This window comes from Coregonus lavaretus, assembly GCF_964263955.1.
Source record: "Coregonus lavaretus genome assembly, chromosome: 23".
NCBI lineage: Eukaryota > Metazoa > Chordata > Actinopteri > Salmoniformes > Salmonidae > Coregonus > Coregonus lavaretus.
In genome coordinates, this window is record NC_140010.1 from 32,451,831 (window position 1) to 32,472,437 (window position 20,607).

The window sequence follows — 20,607 nt, forward strand, 5'->3', positions numbered from 1 at the left end:
CTAACAGAATATAGAAGGCTGGTATGCAAGGCTAGCCTGACCCAGACTCATTCATGTCCACAGACTACAACTGAGTCAGAGGCTGCTGCTGCCGTAGAAATACAATCTCATTCTATTCTGCTGCTCACTTCACTGGTCCTCACTCAGTTAGTGAGACAGCGCTTGCACTTACTCGGAGTCGAAGTCCCAAATTGATAAAAAAGTGAGGAGAATAGAATACTCTTGTCCATGTCCACTTACGATTGTCAATTTAAAAGTGTATAAAAAAAAAATCTGTCCTGTATTAAGTAGAATCTAGACTCCTGTGTTGCTTTTCTGACTATTTTGTGCCCTGTCTCTGCCTGTACCACTGGCTGGGCCTCTGCTTGACCTAGAGGGGATGAGCCGATTTGTATTTGGCTGTCCCGCTCGGAGCTAACTGAGCAAAGCTAACGAGGCGTGATGGCTAGTGAGTCAGAGGGAGATATCATTGCCCCAGCAATGCTAAGCTAAGATAAAGTCTCCGTAGGCTAGCTAGATAGCAAAAAAAAGAACACAAACAGACGTAATCCTTTTGAAAGCTGTGCCATCAGGGCATTTTTTTCTTTAAACAAATAGGGTCACATATGCAATAGATTCAGATCCACTAATAGTGCAGCTCCTTTTGGTCTAAAGGAAGTAGACAGAATGTTTACATTTTAGTTCATTGCCCGGCACATTCAGTGAGCCAAGCAACAAAATGTAAAGAATGACTCTTTGGATCAACCAAAAAAAATTGCGTTAAGGGTTAAGGTTAGACAGTGATTTGGAGCCAGTCATGTAATTTAAAACGGAGATTATTCCCTCCACTTCTGATATTTACCCCTTAAATACACCTTACACTTATTATCTTCCCTCATAATTTTTTTGATTATAGTTAATTTACTTTACTCTAAAGTTGAGAGATACAGAGAGAGAGATACAGAGAGAGAGAGAGATACAGATAGAGAGATACAGAGAGAGACACACAGAGAGAGAGACACATATATATATAGAGAGAGAGAGAGAGAGAGAGAGAGAGAGAGAGAGAGAGAGAGAGAGAGAGAGAGAGAGAGAGAGAGAGAGAGAGAGAGAGAGAGAGAGAGAGAGAGAGAGGCAGGTAGACTAGCGGTTAAGAGCGTTGGGCCAGTAACCGAAAGGTCGCTGGTTTGAATTCCCGAACTGACTAGGTGAAAATAAATCTGACTTTGTGCACTTGAGCAAGGCATTTAACTAACATGTAAAATACAGAGAGAGATAAGAGAGAGATAGATGCACTCCTGCCATCAAATAATGTAGAAGATAGACCAGATAGTCGACAAGAAGTTACACATCCTTAAAACTTTTTTATTATAATAGTTATTTTACTTTAATCCTAAAGTTTTTTGTTTTATTGGTCCTAAGGGTTGAGAAGAGCACGGTAGAGCGTCTGCTAAATGACTAAAATGTAATGTAATGAGTGGAGGAGGGAGACAACAATTCAAAGACCGGATGAAGTGGGATGAATGAGTACTCACCCTGGTCAGTGAGCAGAGGCAGCAAGTCAGTGGAGTAGCTGAACTCTTGGAAATAAGTTTGAGGGCCACCTTCACAGGCTGAAGGGTCATGGAGAGGTCCTGGACAAACTTGGCTGTCAGGCTCTCCTCCACCAGGGTCATGTTGGCAGTGACCTCATCAGAGATGAACACAAACATACTGACATCATCCTGCATCTGAACAATCTGCAGAGAGAGAGAGAGAGGGAAGGAGAAAGAGACAGGGAGAAAATGGAGAAGGGGAGATCAATTGGAAAATATGTTTATGAACAATAAGGAGTATTTTTTACTTTTTATACCAGGCTGTGAGAACAAATGAACTGTGTACTTGCTGTGCAGCCCAGGTCTGAGTTGATGCCCAATTTCACTGAGTAATGGTCCTGGGTCATCATGGCAATATGGGTGAGTGCCTCCCCATCTAGCTGGAAGTACTCCATCCCTCTACTTTGATTGAACTGAGTTATTCATCTATCCACACACACACAAACGTAAATAAGCGCTGATAGGTGAAAATAACTTCAAGAGATGAAATAAGGACTTGAACCCCAGCCCTCTAGTACCTTTGAAGTAGGCAACACCCAGAGCAACCAAGCTAGCACTTCTTCCCAGGGTCTTTGTCAGGATGCGATCCACCTCGCCGCCAGTCTGGTTGATTGCATCAATGGTTGTGATTGTTTTCAATCTTAGAGAGACTGGGTCCCCACTTTGAGGGAATACAATATCTCTGATCTGTTGTGGCCCCTTTTTGACAAGATCACACCTCTGTTTGTCAGACAGCGCCTCCGACCACAATGCTACATCATCACTTAAACACACACGCACGTTCTGTAGTAGGTCCACGTGCTGATCTTTTTGTGACTCTGGAAGAGCAAGGGCTGGGGGTGAATCAGGCTCTGAATCTGAATGATTTGCATCTTCCTCTCCGAGCTCTCACTCTGGTTCGCTGCGCTGCTGCTAGTACTGATGATGATGAGCCCACCAACAGCAGCAGAGGCAGTAATGCTACTGGTTGAAGTGCTAGCTAGGCTAATTCTAGTGGTTGTTGAAGTGCTAGCTAGGCTTTTTAAATTTTTGTATTTAACTAGGCAAGTCAGTTAAGAACACATTCTTATTTACAATGACGGCCTACACCGGCCAAACCCGGACGACGCTGGGCCAATTGTGCGCCGCTCTATGGGACTCCCAATCACAGCCGGTTGTGATACAGCCTGGAATCAAACCAGGGGGTCTGTAGTGACACCTCAAGCACTGAGATGCAGTGCCTTAGACCGCTGCGCCACTCGGGAGCCTAATGCTAGTGGTTGTTGAAGTGCTAGCTAGGCTAATGCTAGTGGTTGTTGAAGTGCTAGCTAGGCTAATGCTAGTGGTTGTTGAAGTGCTAGCTAGGCCTGGGCCTGTCTCGTCGTCGTGTCCTCTGCCTCGACGATGATAGCAGTATTAGCAGTGGCACCTGTCTTTTTACTAAATAAATGTGTTAACTTAGGTCATGTTTCTGTTCAAATGTATTCTTCTTCCTTTCTTTTTCTTTTCTCTGCTCTTCTGAGTGTTTTTGCTGCAGCTTACTTTCAATGAAAGTCATGTTTGTGTATGGGTGGTCCTCTGTAGCTCAGCTGGTAGAGCACGGCGCTTGTAACGCCAAGGTAGTGGGTTCGATCCCCGGGACCAGCCATACACAAAAATGTATGCACGCATGACTGTAAGTCGCTTTGGATAAAAGCGTCTGCTAAATGGCATATTATATTATAAATCATATCGCATGAAATAATGCCTCGAGCAGAGCATGGGGGAGTTTATTTTTATTTTTATTTTTTATGCCCAGCTCATGAGGCCCCTTGATGATGCAAAGCCTGAGGGAGTTGCCTCTTTTGCCTAATGGTAAGTCCACCACTGGGGTAAGGGTAAGGGTTAAGTTTAGGGTTAGAGCTAGGGTTAGGGTTAGTAGATAGTTAGTTGAAATGTTACTGATGGACTATCCAAATAAGTAAGTAAAAAGTAAAAGTAAGTCGCCTTGCATGAGCCTTGGCTTGTGCGAGCCGGAATGGCTCATAGGAGCAGAAGCCTATCTCCTGTTTCTATAGTGTCAGGCAGCTTGATGTACAAGTACACCTCGTGAAGAGGACACTAGTCTATCGCAGGGCCTTACCCCCAATCTATCTCCTTAATGCTGAGTGCCAAGCAGAGACACATTGGGTCCCATTTTTACAGTCTTTGGTATGACTCGGCCAGAGACTGAACTCAAACCTTCCAATCTCAGGGCGGACATTCTAACCACAAGGCCACTGAATAAAGAACATAAATCTATAAAACTATATACACTGAGTGGACAAAACATTAGGAACACCTGCTCTTTCCATGACATACTGTAGACTGACCAGGTGAATCCAGGTGAAAGCTATGATCCCTTATTGATGTCACTTGTTAAATCCACTTCAATCAGTGTAGATGAAGGACAGGAGACAGGTTAAATAATGATTTTTAAGCCTTGAGACAATTGAGACATGGATTGTGTATGTGTACCATTCAGAGGATGAATGGGCAAGACAAAATATTTAACTGCAATGCTGCTGGGTTTTTCACACTCAACAGTTTCCCGTGTGTATCAAGAATGGTCCACCACCCAAAGGACATCCAGCCAACTTGACACAACTGTGGGAAGCATTGGAATCAGTCAACATGGGCCAGCATCCCACTGTGGAACGCTTTTCGACACCGTGTAGTCATAGCCACGGGAAGTAGAGGTGCTGAGGGTGCTGCCCGTGCATATGTTACCTCTGTGTATGTATGTGTGTTTGTGCGTCCTTGCACATCTGTATGTGTGTGTGTGTGTATTGACCCGGCCCTGTCCTTTCTAGTCTACAGTGCAGTACAGCGGCAGGTCGACTAGAGGGCAGGGAGCCGCATCACTACCCAAACATACTAGACCCAGACTGGTCTCACTCCAAGGGCAATAGTCCCTTAACCTGTTTGTGTGAGAGCGTGTTTGTGTACACAAGATTCCTATATATTACAGCACATACTTACTATATGCATGACTTACCCTCACTATCAGGATAATGCATTATTAGGAGGATGTTCTCATAACTTTTTAATTCACTGTGTGGTTCATAATGATCAGACCTGGGTTCAAATAGTATTTGTTCTATTTATTATACTGTAGATGTGCTTGATTGAGCTTGCCTGGCACATTGGAACCAATGCAATAGTCCTTAAAGTGTAAACCCCGCCCCTCTTGTACTCTAGACAGGCTCAATCAAACTCAAAAGTATTTGAAGGAACACAAATACTTTATGAATCCAGGTCTGGTAGTGAAGCGTTCCTTCAGCCCAGAGTAGTTTATAAAGTTTACTTAATGACCAACTACCTCCCTCTACTGCTCTCCTTTGGAATTGCATGTAACAAAGTTCAATTGAGTGTGTATTCAACTTAGTTAGAATTCTATCTGATATGAATTATATTAGCCTTACAGTTATCATTTGGTGCCCTTCCTTGGGGGCCTTCTGTAAATGTTTACTATGGGCATTACATCAGATTAAGGACTGTGTAGAGAGAATAAAAAATTAACTGCTACTTCCTTACCTGGATAAAGAACAGGTCACATGACATGACAAAGGAAAACACTTCAGATAAGGTTGTAAGGGACGTAGGAAGTGGAGCATGAGATCGGGAGGTATGCACATAGATAGGAATGAATACAAGCACACATACACACACACACACACTGAGGGAGGCACTGACTTTATGCTGTATAGCTAATGCATACAGTATACAAAAGACCATCATGATATATCACTCACTGTGATCTTTGCTGAACTCGAGGTGCTGGGTTCTGTCTTCAGCAAAAATGGAAGTCGGTGACTTTTGATCTTTGTGACACAGTGGGCAGTTTGGCGAAAGTGAGGCTGTGTTTGTGTGCGTTTGTGTGTGTGAGATTTACACACACACCCCATACCCACACACACACACACACACACACACACACACACACACACACACACACACATACACCATTAACCCCCTCTCTGTCCGCTGCTCTCTGTAGATAAACTCTCTGAACAGTGTGAGCAGCAGTGAGGACATCAAGCCTCCTCCAGGCCTGGCTGGACTGGGTCACATGAACAGCTACGGCTGCATGAGCCCAGGGTCCATGTCCAAGCATGTCTGTGCCATCTGTGGGGACCGATCTTCAGGTAAAACACCAGACTACATTATAGCCCAAGACTAGACAATAATACTATGAGAGCTTGGAACTATAAGGTTCTATCTGCAAAAAGATGATCCTGAGATAATTGGCTTTAAAGTTCCAAACCCTCATTGGTTTGAATGTGTCAGCAATTTTTATGTTGTATTCTTTTGAACTTACCAACATGAATTGGGGTATTTAGAGTACTATACAGGTAGAAAACATTGAACGGAACAAGGGTATGTCAATAATTCCATTTAGACAGAAATGTAAATAGAACCTCATAGTCCCAAGCTCTCGAGCTGGGTAGCAGAGTTTTTCCCTTGACAGGTTGCATGTTAAGGAATAAACTCTGTCCCTACTACTAGTATACCATACCCCCTTCATCAACATACTGTACCTAAAGGATAACTAAGCCAAACGAACATTTCCGCGAGAAATTCTACAATATATTATTTCCACTCACTAACACCAGAGAGTATATTTAAGCAATAAGGCACGAGGGGGTGTGGTATATCAAATCAAATCAAACTTTATTGGTCACACACATATTTAGCAGATGTTATTGCGGGTATAGCGAAATGCTTGTGTTTCCAGCTCCAACAGTGCAGTAATATCTAACAACAATACACACAAATCTAAAAGTAAAAGAATGGAATTAAGAAATATATACATTTTAGGACGAGCAATGTCGGAGTGGCATAGACTAAAATACAGTAGAATAGAATACAGTATATACATATGAGATGAGTAAAGCAGCATGTAAACATTATTAAAGTGGCCAGTGATTCCATGTCTATGTATATAGGGAAGCAGCCTCTAAGGTGCAGGGTTACGTAACCGGGTGGAAGCCGCCTAGTGATGGCTATTTAACAGTCTGATAGCCTTGAGATAGAAGCTGTTTTTCAGTCTCTCGGTCCCAGCTTTGATGCACCTGTACTGACCTCGCCTTCTGGATGATAGCGTGGTGAACAGGCAGTGGCTCGGGTGGTTATTGTCCTTGATTATCTTTTTGGCCTTCCTGTGATATCGGGTGCTGTAGGTGTCCTGGAGGGCAGGTAGTTTGCCCCCGGTGATGTGTTGGGCAGACCGCACCATGGCTAATATACCACGGCCATGTTCTTCACACGACACAATGCGGAGTGCCTGGATACAGCCTTTAGCCGTGGTATATTGGAAATATACCACAAACCCCAGAGGTGCCTTATTGCTGTTATAAACTGGTTACCAACATAATTAGAGCAGTAAAAATAAATGTTTTGTCATACCCGTGGTATATACCACGGCTTTCAGCGATTCAGCATTCAGGGCTCGAACCACCCAGTTTATAAAGCTCCTCAACTAAGCATACCAAACCACACCAAGAGTGAATACCACCCCACAACAGCAGCTCATGTACAGAAGGAGCTGATCTGATCAAGATAATCATTCTATTTCCTGTTTCTTTCTTCCAGGGAAACACTATGCCGTGTACAGCTGTGAAGGCTGTAAAGGCTTCTTCAAGAGAACCATCAGGAAGGACCTCACCTACACGTGTCGAGACAGCAAGGAGTGCCTGATCGATAAGCGCCAACGCAACCGCTGCCAATACTGCCGCTACCAGAAGTGTCTGGCCATGGGCATGAAGAGAGAAGGTGTGTGTGTGTGTTGGACTCCCCTGCGTACATGCGTGTGTGTTTCTCTATGCATGCATGCAGGTGTGTGTGTGTACTGTATTAGTGTATATAAGTCCCCTGTGTGTGTGTGTATTTCTCTGTGCAGCGGTGCAGGAGGAGCGTCAGCGGGGCCGGGACAAAAGTGATAACGAGGTGGAGTCAACCAGTAGTTTCAACGGGGACATGCCGGTCGAGAAGATATTGGACGCGGAGTTGGCCATCGAACCCAAGACTGACGCTTACATGGAGGCCAGCGCAGGCAACTCTGTAAGCAAAGCTCTGTCTGTCTCTCTCTCCCCACTCTCTCTCTATTTCTCTCTCTCTCTGTCTCTGTGTCTTTGTGTGTCTGTGGACAGACCTCCAATATAAGTCAAATCGTATTAAATGTTCTAAATGCTTGTGGTTACTCGACACGTGACTATTTGAAGAGTTTCATTCCAAAACACGATATATCCATTTTCAGAATGTTGGTAAATTCATGAATTAAAAACACATCTTGTGGAAGAGATAGAGCTATTATTTTTTCATCTTACCATGACAGGGGCTAGTGAAAAGACTTTGGTTTGAAATGTATTGCAAGGTAATTGTATTTTTGAGAAACAAATAACCATGTTTTGTGGTCAAAACGCTATATATCCCCCCCAAACAACAGAACTCCAATAGAAAAAGATACTGATTGGGTTTTTAACAGTTACATGTAATGAAGTATCGATACATAAATAAATATCAAAATAATCAATTTGTTTCAACTATATTGTGCAAAAATCAAATAGCCAATTTATTGTATCCAGAGGGTGACAGTGTATACAATGAGTGTTTTCTTTTTGGACATTTAAGGAATAATGACATTGTCGCAATGAATTTGCCGGTTAAGGATGGATTGATTCTTATTGTCGGAGTGACACAGCCCGCTGTTTGCAGCCTCCGTATGTTTGCAGCCAGTAGCTTATTATTGTTTACTCTCGCTGGATCTTGGCTCTCTTTTTCATGAGCTTGTTTAGAAAGTGTCCTCTTCGGGCCAACAGGAACAGATATCACAGGCTCCAAACTGTCGAAGGGATCCATAACCAAAAGGTCCACGACACTCAAGAGCTCAAAGCTAACGTAACACTAGGTAGCCAGTGACCGAACAGCTGGGAGTGACAGCTGTCTATCACCACATCTGGCTGACTAAACCAGGGGTTAGCCTAAATTAATAATCCAAGGTTCTGATTACGTTCCAAAGTGTGGAAAAAATATTTAGAGAAACCTAACTTAAGACTGAACAGGTAAATATAATTATTTGCTAAATGACTCACTTTTGCGCCAGCGACAAAAACGATATGGAACGTTGAAATCCATCTGGACAGTGGATATAGCCAGAGCCATAAACTGAGTGTACAAAACATTAGGAACACCTGCTCTTTCCATGACATAGAATGAGCAGGTGAATCCAGCTCAAAGCTATGATCCCTTATTGATGTCACCTATTCAATCCACTTCAATCAGTGTAGATGAAGGGGAGGAGAAAGGTTAAAGAAGGATTTTTAAGCCTTGTGACAATTGAGACATGGATTGTGTATGTGTGCCATTCAGAGCATGAAGGGGCAAGGCAAAATATTTAAGTGCCTTTGAACGGGGCATGGTAGTAAGTGCCATGCGCACCGATATGAGTGTGTCAAGATCTGCAACGCTGCTGGGGTTTTCACGCTCAACAGTTTCCCATGTTTATCAAGAATGGTCCACCACCCAAAACGACATCCAGACAACTTACATTTTAGTAGACGCTCTTATCCAGAGCGACTTACAGGAGCAATTAGGGTTAAGTGCCTTGCTCAAGGGCACATCGACAGATTTTTCACCTAGTTGGCTCGGGGATTAGAACCAGCGACCTTTCGGTTACTGGCACAACGCTCTTAACCACTAAGCTACCTGCTGCCCCTACTTGACACAACTGTGGGAGGCATTGCAGTCAACATCGGCCAAAGGGTGTGCAACTCAATATTAGAAAGGTGTTCCTAATGTTTTGTATGCTCAGTATATAGAGAGGTGGGCCAACTTTTAGAATGTTGAATATTGTTCTAATTCTAGATATTCAGTTACATTGCTTTAATAAAATATATAATCCCCATGTAATGTTAATGAGGTGCTAACATGGCTGCTGTAGAAATGTATAAATGCATCATAATGCTCAGTACTAGAGGGGTTCTGTCATAAACCCTCAAAGTTCCAGAATGCAGTGAAAAAGGCAGCCATATTGGTCAGGGAAAAATCCAAACCAGTCTAATTGGAATGAATGACAGTAGAGGCATAATCCTGATTTTACTTATGCAGGACAATAAAGGTAAGACGTGATGTACAGTGGGGAAAAAAAGTATTTAGTCAGCCACCAATTGTGCAAGTTCTCCCTCTTAAAAAGATGAGAGAGGCCTGTCATTTTCATCATAGGTACACGTCAACTATGACAGACAAAATGAGATTTTTTTTCTCCAGAAAATCACATTGTAGGATTTTTAATGAATTTATTTGCAAATTATGGTGGAAAATAAGTATTTGGTCAATAACAAAAGTTTCTCAATACTTTGCTATATACCCTTTGTTGGCAATGACACAGTTCAAACGTTTTCTGTAAGTCTTCACAAGGTTTTCACACACTGTTGCTGGTATTTTGGCCCATTCCTCCATGCAGATCTCCTCTAGAGCAGTGATGTTTTGGGGCTGTCGCTGGGCAACACAGACTTTCAACTCCCTCCAAAGATTGTCTATGGGGTTGAGATCTGGAGACTGGCTAGGCCACTCCAGGACCTTGAAATGCTTCTTACGAAGCCACTCCTTCGTTGCCCGGGCGGTGTGTTTGGGATCATTGTCATGCTGAAAGACCCAGCCACGTTTCATCTTCAATGCCCTTGCTGATGGAAGGAGGTTTTCACTCAAAATCTCACGATACATGGCCCCATTCATTCTTTCCTTTACACGGATCAGTCGTCCTGGTCCCTTTGCAGAAAAACAGCCCCAAAGCATGATGTTTCCACCCCCATGCTTCACAGTAGGTATGGTGTTCTTTGGATGCAACTCAGCATTCTTTGTCCTCCAAACACGACGAGTTTAGTTTTTACCAAAAAGTTCTATTTTGGTTTCATCTGACCATATGACATTCTCCCAATCCTCTTCTGGATCATCCAAATGCACTCTAGCAAACTTCAGACGGGCCTGGACATGTACTGGCTTAAGCAGGGGGACACGTCTGGCACTGCAGGATTTGAGTCCCTGGCAGCGTAGTGTGTTACTGATGGTAGGCTTTGTTACTTTGGACCCAGCTCTCTGCAGGTCATTCACTAGGTCCCCCCGTGTGGTTCTGGGATTTTTGCTCACCGTTCTTGTGATCATTTTGACCCCACAGGGTGAGATCTTGCGTGGAGCCCCAGATCGAGGGAGATTATCAGTGGTCTTGTATGTCTTCCATTTCCTAATAATTGCTCCCACAGTTGATTTCTTCAAACCAAGCTGCTTACCTATTGCAGATTCAGTCTTCCCAGCCTGGTGCAGGTCTACAATTTTGTTTCTGGTGTCCTTTGACAGCTCTTTGGTCTTGGCCATAGTGGAGTTTGGAGTGTGACTGTTTGAGGTTGTGGACAGGTGTCTTTTATACTGATAACAAGTTCAAACAGGTGCCATTAATACAGGTAACGAGTGGAGGACAGAGGAGCCTCTTAAAGAAGAAGTTACAGGTCTGTGAGAGCCAGAAATCTTGCTTGTTTGTAGGTGACCAAATACTTATTTTCCACCATAATTTGCAAATAAATTCATAAAAAATCCTACAATGTGATTTTCTGGATTTTTTTTCCTCATTTTGTCTGTCATATTTGACGTGTACCTATGATGAAAATTACAGGCCTCTCTCATATTTTTAAGTGGGAGAACTTGCACAATTGGTGGCTGACTAAATACTTTTTTCCCCCCACTGTATCAGAAATTGTGTAATACAATTATTGTCAATCTAAAATATTAATATTAATATATAATATTTTATTTATCTATACAGTTTATACAGGTTTTATACATTTTTGTATATACTTTTTTACATGTAAACAGACCATAGATTTCTACATTTTTGTTTTATTGGAAAGCTGCGAGTGCTATTATATGACACAATATCAGTACTTGCATTTACAACTTGTCTAAGTCCTATCATAAACTGATTTCAGCGAGTGTATGGCTGTGTATTCACTGCATATTGGCAGTTAATTTGAAAAATGTATGTAATCATTCCTCTATAACTGGCTGGCTAGCTAGCTAACAAACACAGTGCAGATACATTCTTCAAATTCATTATTTCACACAATATTTTATCACAGCACTGGCAAAACATGGTTGGTTGACTAACTCCCTGACCACATGACCATTCTAGTATTCCAATTCCTAATTCTATTATTAACGGGAGCTAACATGGCTGCCATAGAATGTTGTAGTGTCATGTAAATGCATCATAATACAGAAACCTCAATGTCAACTCTTTAAACACGTGGCTCTGGATATAGTGCTTTTTGGTATGAAACAAGTGTGTTGGATATGTCGCTTAGCAAAAAAACATATTCTAAAGCACATATAAAGTACATGTTTTAAAAGAACAGCCATAATTCATACACTTAGAAAGGGTACCATGAGCATTCATTTCAGATGACAAAATTCAAATGTGAAAAATTGGCGTTTATCGCCTTTTGGAATCAAATCCTTCATTTGTTCCATCTATACTCAGTTTCCTCTTTCATAGCCGATTACTGAATGTTACATGTGTGTCTCTGTCTGTCTGACAGACGAACGACCCGGTCACCAACATCTGCCAGGCAGCAGACAAGCAGCTATTCACCCTGGTGGAGTGGGCCAAAAGGATCCCCCACTTCTCTGAGCTACCCCTGGACGACCAGGTCATCTTATTACGAGCAGGTAGGCTACAGCTCACACACCAGGTCACCATGCATGTTCACTTACCATAGTGCTTTACTTGTGGTGGTAGAACAGTACAGTATATGTTTGCACAGAGCTGTTTCATTAGCATCTACACCCATTGACACTATTACACATACACACACTCACCCCTCTGGACAAGTAGGTTGTTCTAGTCACAATCCAAGTTAAACTCACCAGTTAACCACAGTGTATTTGTCTCTCTCTCTGTCAGGCTGGAATGAGCTGCTCATCGCCTCGTTCTCCCATCGCTCTGTGACAGTGAAGGATGGGATCCTCCTGGCTACGGGCCTGCACGTCCACCGCAGCAGCGCCCACAGCGCAGGAGTGGGCTCCATCTTTGACAGGTCTGAGAAAAATACCTTTGTCAACAGTATTACTCCTTGACCTTTGGAATATGGATACAATAGACTGTAATGCATAGCCAACACTATACCTTTATATTCTGTAACACAGTTAGAAATGTAGCCCTGGTATTTCTACAGCAGTAGAAATGTCTATATTGATAGTTTGTTGAGCGTCTATAGATGGATTGACCAAATAAAGTGTTACCGTGTTTTTTCCTGATGACATGGTCTTTTCTTGCTGTGTTGTGGCCTCCAGAGTGCTGACGGAGCTGGTGTCTAAGATGAAAGACATGCAGATGGACAAGACTGAGCTGGGCTGCCTCAGAGCCATCGTCCTCTTCAACCCAGGTAACTGAAGAGGAGGATGGTCATCCTCATTCATTTGAGCATTAAAGATTGTCATCCAATAAGCCAATTCGTTTTTTCAACATCATTTCAACTTTTTAAGTCACCAGCCAACATTTATTACAAACACATTACAAACATGCTGCAGGAATATATACAGTATTTTACATAGACTGTGTACACAAGAGTAAGTTCCTGTCTATGAATGTTCTTTGCTTCCAGATGCCAAGGGCCTGTCTAATCCTACAGAGGTGGAGGCCCTGAGAGAAAAGGTGTACGCCTCACTGGAGTCCTACACTAAACACAGATACCCAGATCAGCCTGGCAGGTCAGTCTAACACTGTCACACTAGCCCTCAGTCTCACACGATGTCAGCTTATTTTAGTCTCTGTTCGTTTCACACTCTATCATACACACTAATGTCCAGTCATTCAACAGTCTCACGTGTCTCACTCAAAGGCTCTTCCTATGATCCTGTAGCTGTTGAAAGCACAGGAGGTTTGTGGCACCTTAATTGGGGAGAACGGGCTCGTGGTAATGACTGGAGCGGAATAAGTGGAATGGTATCAAATAGATCAAACACATGGTATTCAGGTGTTTGATGTCATTACATTTGCTCCGTTACGGCCATTATTATGAGCCGTTCTCCCCTCAGGTAACTAGATAGAGGCTCTAATTTCTTCATATTCCTTCTCCACTTTAAGACTTTAAGATGATATGTCATAATTCATCTTTATGGTTTGTGTGTACCATTAAAAACCATGAATAAGCTCTAAAATGACACCCCAGACTAGAGTAATCAACCCTCCCTTCTCTCTTTTCTCTCCTCTCCCGGTCAGATTTGCCAAGCTGTTGCTGCGTCTGCCTGCACTGCGCTCCATCGGCCTCAAGTGTCTGGAGCACCTCTTCTTCTTCAAGCTGATAGGGGACACGCCCATAGACACCTTCCTCATGGAAATGCTCGAAGCGCCGCACCAGATCACATGACACGAGTCGTACCCATTGTAAATACCCCCTGAACCCAATTCCCAGATCCCCTACCCCTACCCCGGAGTACAACTGCTATGAAGTCAAACTTGAGAGTTCTTAACTTGCATATTTTGTACCAAGCACAATTAATAATGTGAAATTAAAAAGTTTCTATTGGTATTTTAAGAAAATGCAACACTGTCAAAGGTGAATTTTAAAGAGGATTTTTTTGTAAATAGAAGAGTATTAATTATCAGATCTAGCAACAACTGAATGCAACATGAAGTCTTATTTTATTCAGTGATCAATAGTATGAAATACAATGTCACTAGCATAGAATATCTGTGGAAATAAAAAAAGACAACTTTGAACATGATGTCTGGTCAAGTCATTGTGCCTTGTCTTCAACGTTTATTTTTAACCTCAATTTTATTTTATTTGAATTGCAGTTAGAAAAGAGGACACAACTAAATAACTCACATTCTATACATTCAATACATGTGTAGGAGAGAAGAGTCCCAGCAGAGTTTATGAACAGAACCTCACCCTTCAAATAATCCAGATGTCAGTTTTTTATGCTATACACTTTTAATAAACTCAATGGTATGTGGTAACATAATGTTTGGCGTCGTAATCTCCTTTGCATTTGTGAAGTAACCTATCAAAAGAGAGCACAAGCAATGTTGGAAAGCATGAGTATGGGAAATGCGTGGAAGTCCCAAACAGTAGTAACACATGAAACCCCAGTTGATTTTATAATGCCGGTGGACCAACCAACAGCTCTCCTACTTGCCATAACTCCCTTTGTGTTTCATTAGTGAAACTGGAAAATACTATCTAATTATTCTCTTGAAATTAGAGAGGTGTCTCATAAACAGTCTGGGTTACACACAAAGTAATGACACGTGTGTATCGCTAACTACTGCTCTCGTAAGTTACAACATGCAAATGCAAAGTACATAATCACAACAACATTCCTCATCTCCTTTGTTTCATAAGTAGACTACAGTACATAAGGCACAATCATTAGTATTTTATATATATTTCAAAGGGCCTAGTGAAATCATTCATTCATTTTAAAGACTCTTATCCAGAGCGACTTACAGGAGCAATTAGGGTTAAGTGCCATGCTCAAGTGTACATCGGCAGATTTTTCACCAAGTCAGCTCGCGGATTCGAACCAGCAACCGTTCCCTCTGCATTATAACTACTGATCTAAGACTAGTTTCTTGATCATCATTTCCAAATGCCAGCCATCTTCTTTAGATAGGACCATTTTGCTGACCTTTGTCACATGGAAATAGGCTATAATCTGGGTCCCAAAGTTTTTCATGGTTGTGTCAAGAGGTCAGGAAAAACTCATGGCCCACAAGCAAGGCAGACCGGCCACACTGAATGGTGCCGTAAAGTATAGCAGCTAGGTAATTCAGATTGACAGGAACCGGGGGCTGAGCCTGTGACCTTCCCATCACCCACCACTGTGAGTCCAGTCCAGAGGCAGACAGAGACAGACGTCATGACTTGCCAGCCAGTGTTCCTGTGTTCCTGTGGTCTGGAGGCTGAACAGACTGAAACTCTGGGACAACTGTAGGCAGGCAGCAGGATAGTATCGCCTAATAAGCCCTCCAACACACAGCTCCTACAGACCACCTTTTACAAGACTCTGAATTGCTTCTGTTTTTTTTAACCTATATTTTGACAGGGAGTCAATGCTGAGACCAAGGTCTCTTTTCCAGATGAGCCCTGTATAGCACCACAATACACATACAAATACAATACACACATTCAACTACACATTCATATACACAACAATACATGACAAGCAAAACACAATCATAAAAAACAGACACATTCTTCAGTAAAAAAGGTCCCCAAACAACCGTCTGAAATGCCCTAGAGCAGGGGTGTCAAACTCATTTTAGCTCAGGGGCCACATGGAGGAAAATCTATTCACAAGTGGGCCGGACCGGACAAATCATGGTATATATAACTTAAAAACAACAACTTCAGATTGTTTTCTTTGTTTTAATACGATCAACATACAACATAAAGCTGGAGCCTGAGGACAGTGTGTCCAAAATAGTACAAGCACAACATCACTATTAATCATAAAACACGTCAAGTTTATTTGAAAATTCTAAAGAAAAAGAACACACAAACACACAATGCCTCAGTGATTAACAGAACTGTTTCACAGATCACAGAACTATATCAGGGTGTCATTTTCAGGCAGAAATGTAGATAAAAATAATGAAATCCTGTTCCCCAAACAAGTGCAAGAACCACAGAGTCAAGAATAGGTTAAATATACAAATAAAATAAAATCAATGAAAAACAATAGCACATCAACAAAAAAATATGCCATTTAGCAGACGCTTTTATCCAAAGCAACTTACAGTCATGCGTGCATACATTATTATTTTTTTTGTGTATGGGTGGTCCCGGGGATCGAACCCACTACCTTGGCGTTACAAGCGCCGTGCTCTACCTGCTGAGCTACAGAGGACCACATAAACATAAAGCTGGAGCCTGAGGACAGTGTCCAAAAGCACAACATCACTATTAATCATAAAACACCTCAAGTTATTTGAAAGTTCTGAGGACAAAGAACACACAAACACACAATGCCTCAGTGATTCACAGAAGTATATCACAGATCACAGAACTATATCAGGGTGTCATTTCTCAGGCAGAAATGTAGATAAAAATAATGAAATCCTGTTCCCCAAACAAGTGCAAGAACCACAGAGTCAAGAATAGGTTAAATATACAAATAAAATCAAATCAATTAAAAACAATAGCACATCAACATAAAAACATATAAACATAAATCTGAACTCCCGTAACAGTCCCGTTATTTTATCTTTGAACCGCTTCATGTCTGCCACATGTTGGGTCGCGCACACATTTTTCAGACAGGGGAAGTGAGCTGCATCACCACCGGCAAGTTGCGTCTCCCACAATGACAGCTTCAACTTGAAAGAACGTATGCTGTCATAATACTGCGTGACAACTTTGTTGCGCCCTTGCAGCTGTTTGTTCAAGTTATTCAGGTGCTCTGTAACATCCACCATAAATGCAAGGTCCTGCATCCATTCTGCGGAATGAAATTCTAACACTGGTTTGCCCTTTTCTTCCATGAACTGTTCAATTTCTTCTCGTAAATCAAAGAAACGCCTCAGCACAGCACCTCGGCTTAACCATCTTACCTCAGTGTGGTATGGCAGGCCATAGATGTGGTCTTTCTCTCTGAGAAGGCTGTCAAACTGACGGTGATTCAGGCTTCTGGATCGGATGAAATTATCAGTTTGGATGACCACCTTCATGACGTTATCCATCTTTAATGACTTGCAACACAAAGCCTCCTGGTGCAAAATACAGTGAAAAGTCAAAAAATCACGTCCTCCATTTGCAGATTGCACTTTCTCTCTGAACTTTGTCACAACGCCTGCTTTTTTCCCGATCATTGAGGGCGCACCATCTGTAGCCAGGCTGACAGTGCGGGACCAGTCCACTCCGACCCTGTCCAGCACGCCGACGAGTGCGGTAAAAATATCAGCTGCTGTCGTTGTATCTGTCATCGGCACCAACTCCACGAACTCCTCGGTGACGGTCAATGTGTCATCAACTCCGCGGATGAAAATGGCCAGTTGTGCAACATCTGTAATGTCCGTGCTTTCATCAATTGCAACCGAAAACGCAATAAATGACTTTACTTTTTGCTTCAACTGGCTGTCCAAATCCACTGAAAGATCGGAAATCCTGTCTGCAACTGTGTTTCTTGTCAGGCTGATATTTGCAAAAGCCTGCCGCTTTTCAGGGCACACAATCTCCGCTGCCTTCATCATGCATGTTTTTACAAATTCACCCTCACTAAATGGTTTTGAAGCCACTGCGATTTCATTAGCAATGAGGTAGCTAGCTTTCACTGCAGCGTCACTGATGTCTCGGCTGTGAGTAAACACAGACTGCTGTTTCTTCAGACCCGCCAACAGTTCATTCACCTTCTCTCATCTCCGCTGTCCTTGAAAGTTGTCATATTTGTCGGCATGAAGACTCACATAGTGGCGACGAAGGTTATATTCTTTCAGCACTGCAACATGCTCTGAACACACCAAGCATACAGCTTTCCCATTCAATTCCGTGAATAAATAGGATGACAATTTTTCTTGGAACACTCTGCACTCTGCGTCCACTTTTCTCTTTTTTGACAGAGACATATTGGGGCAATGAGGGTGCCAAAGCACATAATGTTAAAAGTAGAAGCCGTAATAAATATCGCGGGCAAAACAAAGTAGCTCATTATCTGCACGTGCTTGACCTACTTGCTCTGCCCCGGTATAAACAGTTTGCTTGCTTAACACAATTGCTATTGCGCCATCCAGTGGACGCAATTGGAACAGCAGTTTATTTTATTGAAAAATTGCAGCGCATTTTTATACTTTACAAATTTTTTTGACACCCCTGCCCTAGAGGCACCTGAAATGCCCTAGAGGCACCTGAAATGCCCTAGAGGCACAAATTCCTCCAATTTTAAAGTGCATTGTAGATCATTCCATACGCAAGGCGCAAGGAAACCAAAGGCTGATCTATCTGACTCTCTAGACACCAAAGGAGTCTCCAGAGTTAACCAACCCTGTGAACAGGTTTGATAACTATTCATTTTAAATCTTAACAGTGATGTTAGGTAAGTCGGAAGTTTGTGGAGCAGGGCTTTGTAAACAAAATAAGCGTAATGGTGTGATCTACGTGACTTCAAAGAGGTCCAGCCAACCTTTTGGTAAAGAATACAGTGATGAATAATAAAACTGTCTCCTGTGATAAAACTAAAGGCGCTCCAAAAAACGACAGCTGCACTTCAATAACTAGTATCACCATAATCAAGAACAGGTAGAAAGGTTGACTGCACAATCGGCTTCCTGCTGACTAGAGAGAGACAAGATCTTTTAAAAAACTACAAAAATCAAAGAACTTAAATGTTGACAGAATTGAGAGAGAATCTGGGGTTACAGAGCAGGGAATCAGTCCCTTTGAGGTCATCAACCTTCTGTAGCATTCAACGTCTTCCATATGTTAACCTGCCCTTGTTGGGTCTAGACTTACAGTGGGGAGAACAAGTATTTGATACACTGACAATTTTGCAGGTTTTCCTACTTACAAAGCATGTAGAGGTCTGTACTTTTTATCATAGGTACACTTCAACTGTGAGAGACGGAATCTAAAACAAAAATCCAGAAAATCACATTGTATGATTTTTAAGTAATTAATTTGCATTTTATTGCATGACATAAGTATTTGATACATCAGAAAAGCAGAACTTAATATTTGGTACAGAAACCTTTGTTTGCAATTACAGAGATCATACGTTTCCTGTAGGTCTTGACGAGGTTTGACACACTTCAGCAGGGATTTTGGCCCACTCCTCCATAAAGACCTTCTCCAGATCCTTCAGGTTTCGGGGCTGTCGCTGGGCAATACAGACTTTCAGCTCCCTCCAAAAATGTTCTATTGGGTTCAGGTCTGGAGACTGGCTAGGCCACTCCAGGACCTTGAGATGCTTCTTACGGAGCCACTCCTTAGTTGCCCTGGCTGTGTGTTTCGGGTCGTTGTCATGCTGGAAGACCCAGCCACGACCCATCTTCAATGCTCTTACTGAGGGAAGGAGGTTGTTGGCCAAGATCTCACGATACATGGCCACATCCATCCTCCCCTCAATACGGTGCAGTTGTCCTGTCCCCTTTGCAGAAAAGCATCCCCAAAGAATGATGTTTCCACCTCCATGCTTCACGGTTGGGATGGTGTTCTTGGGGTTGTACTCATCCTTCTTCTTCCTCCAAACATGGCGAGTGGAGTTTAGACCAAAAAGCTCTATTTTTGTCTCATCAGACCACATGACCTTCTCCCATTCCTCCTCTGGATCATCCAGATGGTCATTGGCAAACTTCAGATGGGCCTGGACATGCGCTGGCTTGAGCAGGGGGACCTTGCGTGCGCTGCAGGATTTTAATCCATGACGGCGTAGTGTGTTACTAATGGTTTTCTTTGAGACTGTGGTCCCAGCTCTCTTCAGGTCATTGACCAGGTCCTGCCGTGTAGTTCTGGGCTGATCCTTCACCTTCCTCATGATCATTGATGCCCCACGAGGTGAGATCTTGTATGGAGCCCCAGACCGAGGGTGATTGACCGTCATCTTGAACATCTTCCATTTTCTAATAATTGCGCCAACAGTTGTTTCCTTCTCACCAAGCTGCTTGCCTATTGTCCTGTAGCCCATCCCAGCCTTGTGCAGGTCTACAATTTTATCCCTGATGTCCTTACACAGCTCTCTGGTCTTGGCCATTGTGGAGAGGTTGGAGTCTGTTTGATTGAGTGTGTGGACAGGTGTCTTTTATACAGGTAATGAGTTCAAACAGGTGCAGTTAATACAGGTAATGAGTGGAGAACAGGAGGGCTTCTTAAAGAAAAACTAACAGGTCTGTGAAAGCCGGAATTCTTACTGGTTGGTAGGTGATCAAATACTTATGTCATGCAATAAAATGCAAATTAATTACTTAAAAATCATACAATGTGATTTTCTGGATTTTTGTTTTAGATTCCGTCTCTCACAGTTGAAGTGTACCTATGATAAAAATTAC

General features: G+C 42.5%; 1 protein-coding gene across 2 annotated transcripts in view; it reads left to right on the top strand.

Moving 5' to 3' along the window:
- The window catches only part of LOC311099265 (retinoic acid receptor RXR-gamma-A-like), a 60,044-nt gene extending 45,701 nt beyond the window's left edge, over positions 1-14,343 (top strand). For both annotated transcript variants that reach the window (XM_084139966.1, XM_084139967.1), the window contains exons 3-10: positions 5,572-5,719; positions 7,167-7,346; positions 7,474-7,634; positions 12,161-12,290; positions 12,526-12,658; positions 12,915-13,006; positions 13,226-13,331; positions 13,843-14,343. In XM_084139966.1, the coding sequence (XP_083996092.1) occupies positions 5,572-5,719; positions 7,167-7,346; positions 7,474-7,634; positions 12,161-12,290; positions 12,526-12,658; positions 12,915-13,006; positions 13,226-13,331; positions 13,843-13,990 (1,098 nt within the window). In that variant the 3' untranslated portion in view covers positions 13,991-14,343. The remainder of the gene's footprint in view (positions 1-5,571; positions 5,720-7,166; positions 7,347-7,473; positions 7,635-12,160; positions 12,291-12,525; positions 12,659-12,914; positions 13,007-13,225; positions 13,332-13,842) is intronic.
- Positions 14,344-20,607: the final 6,264 nt, after the last annotated feature.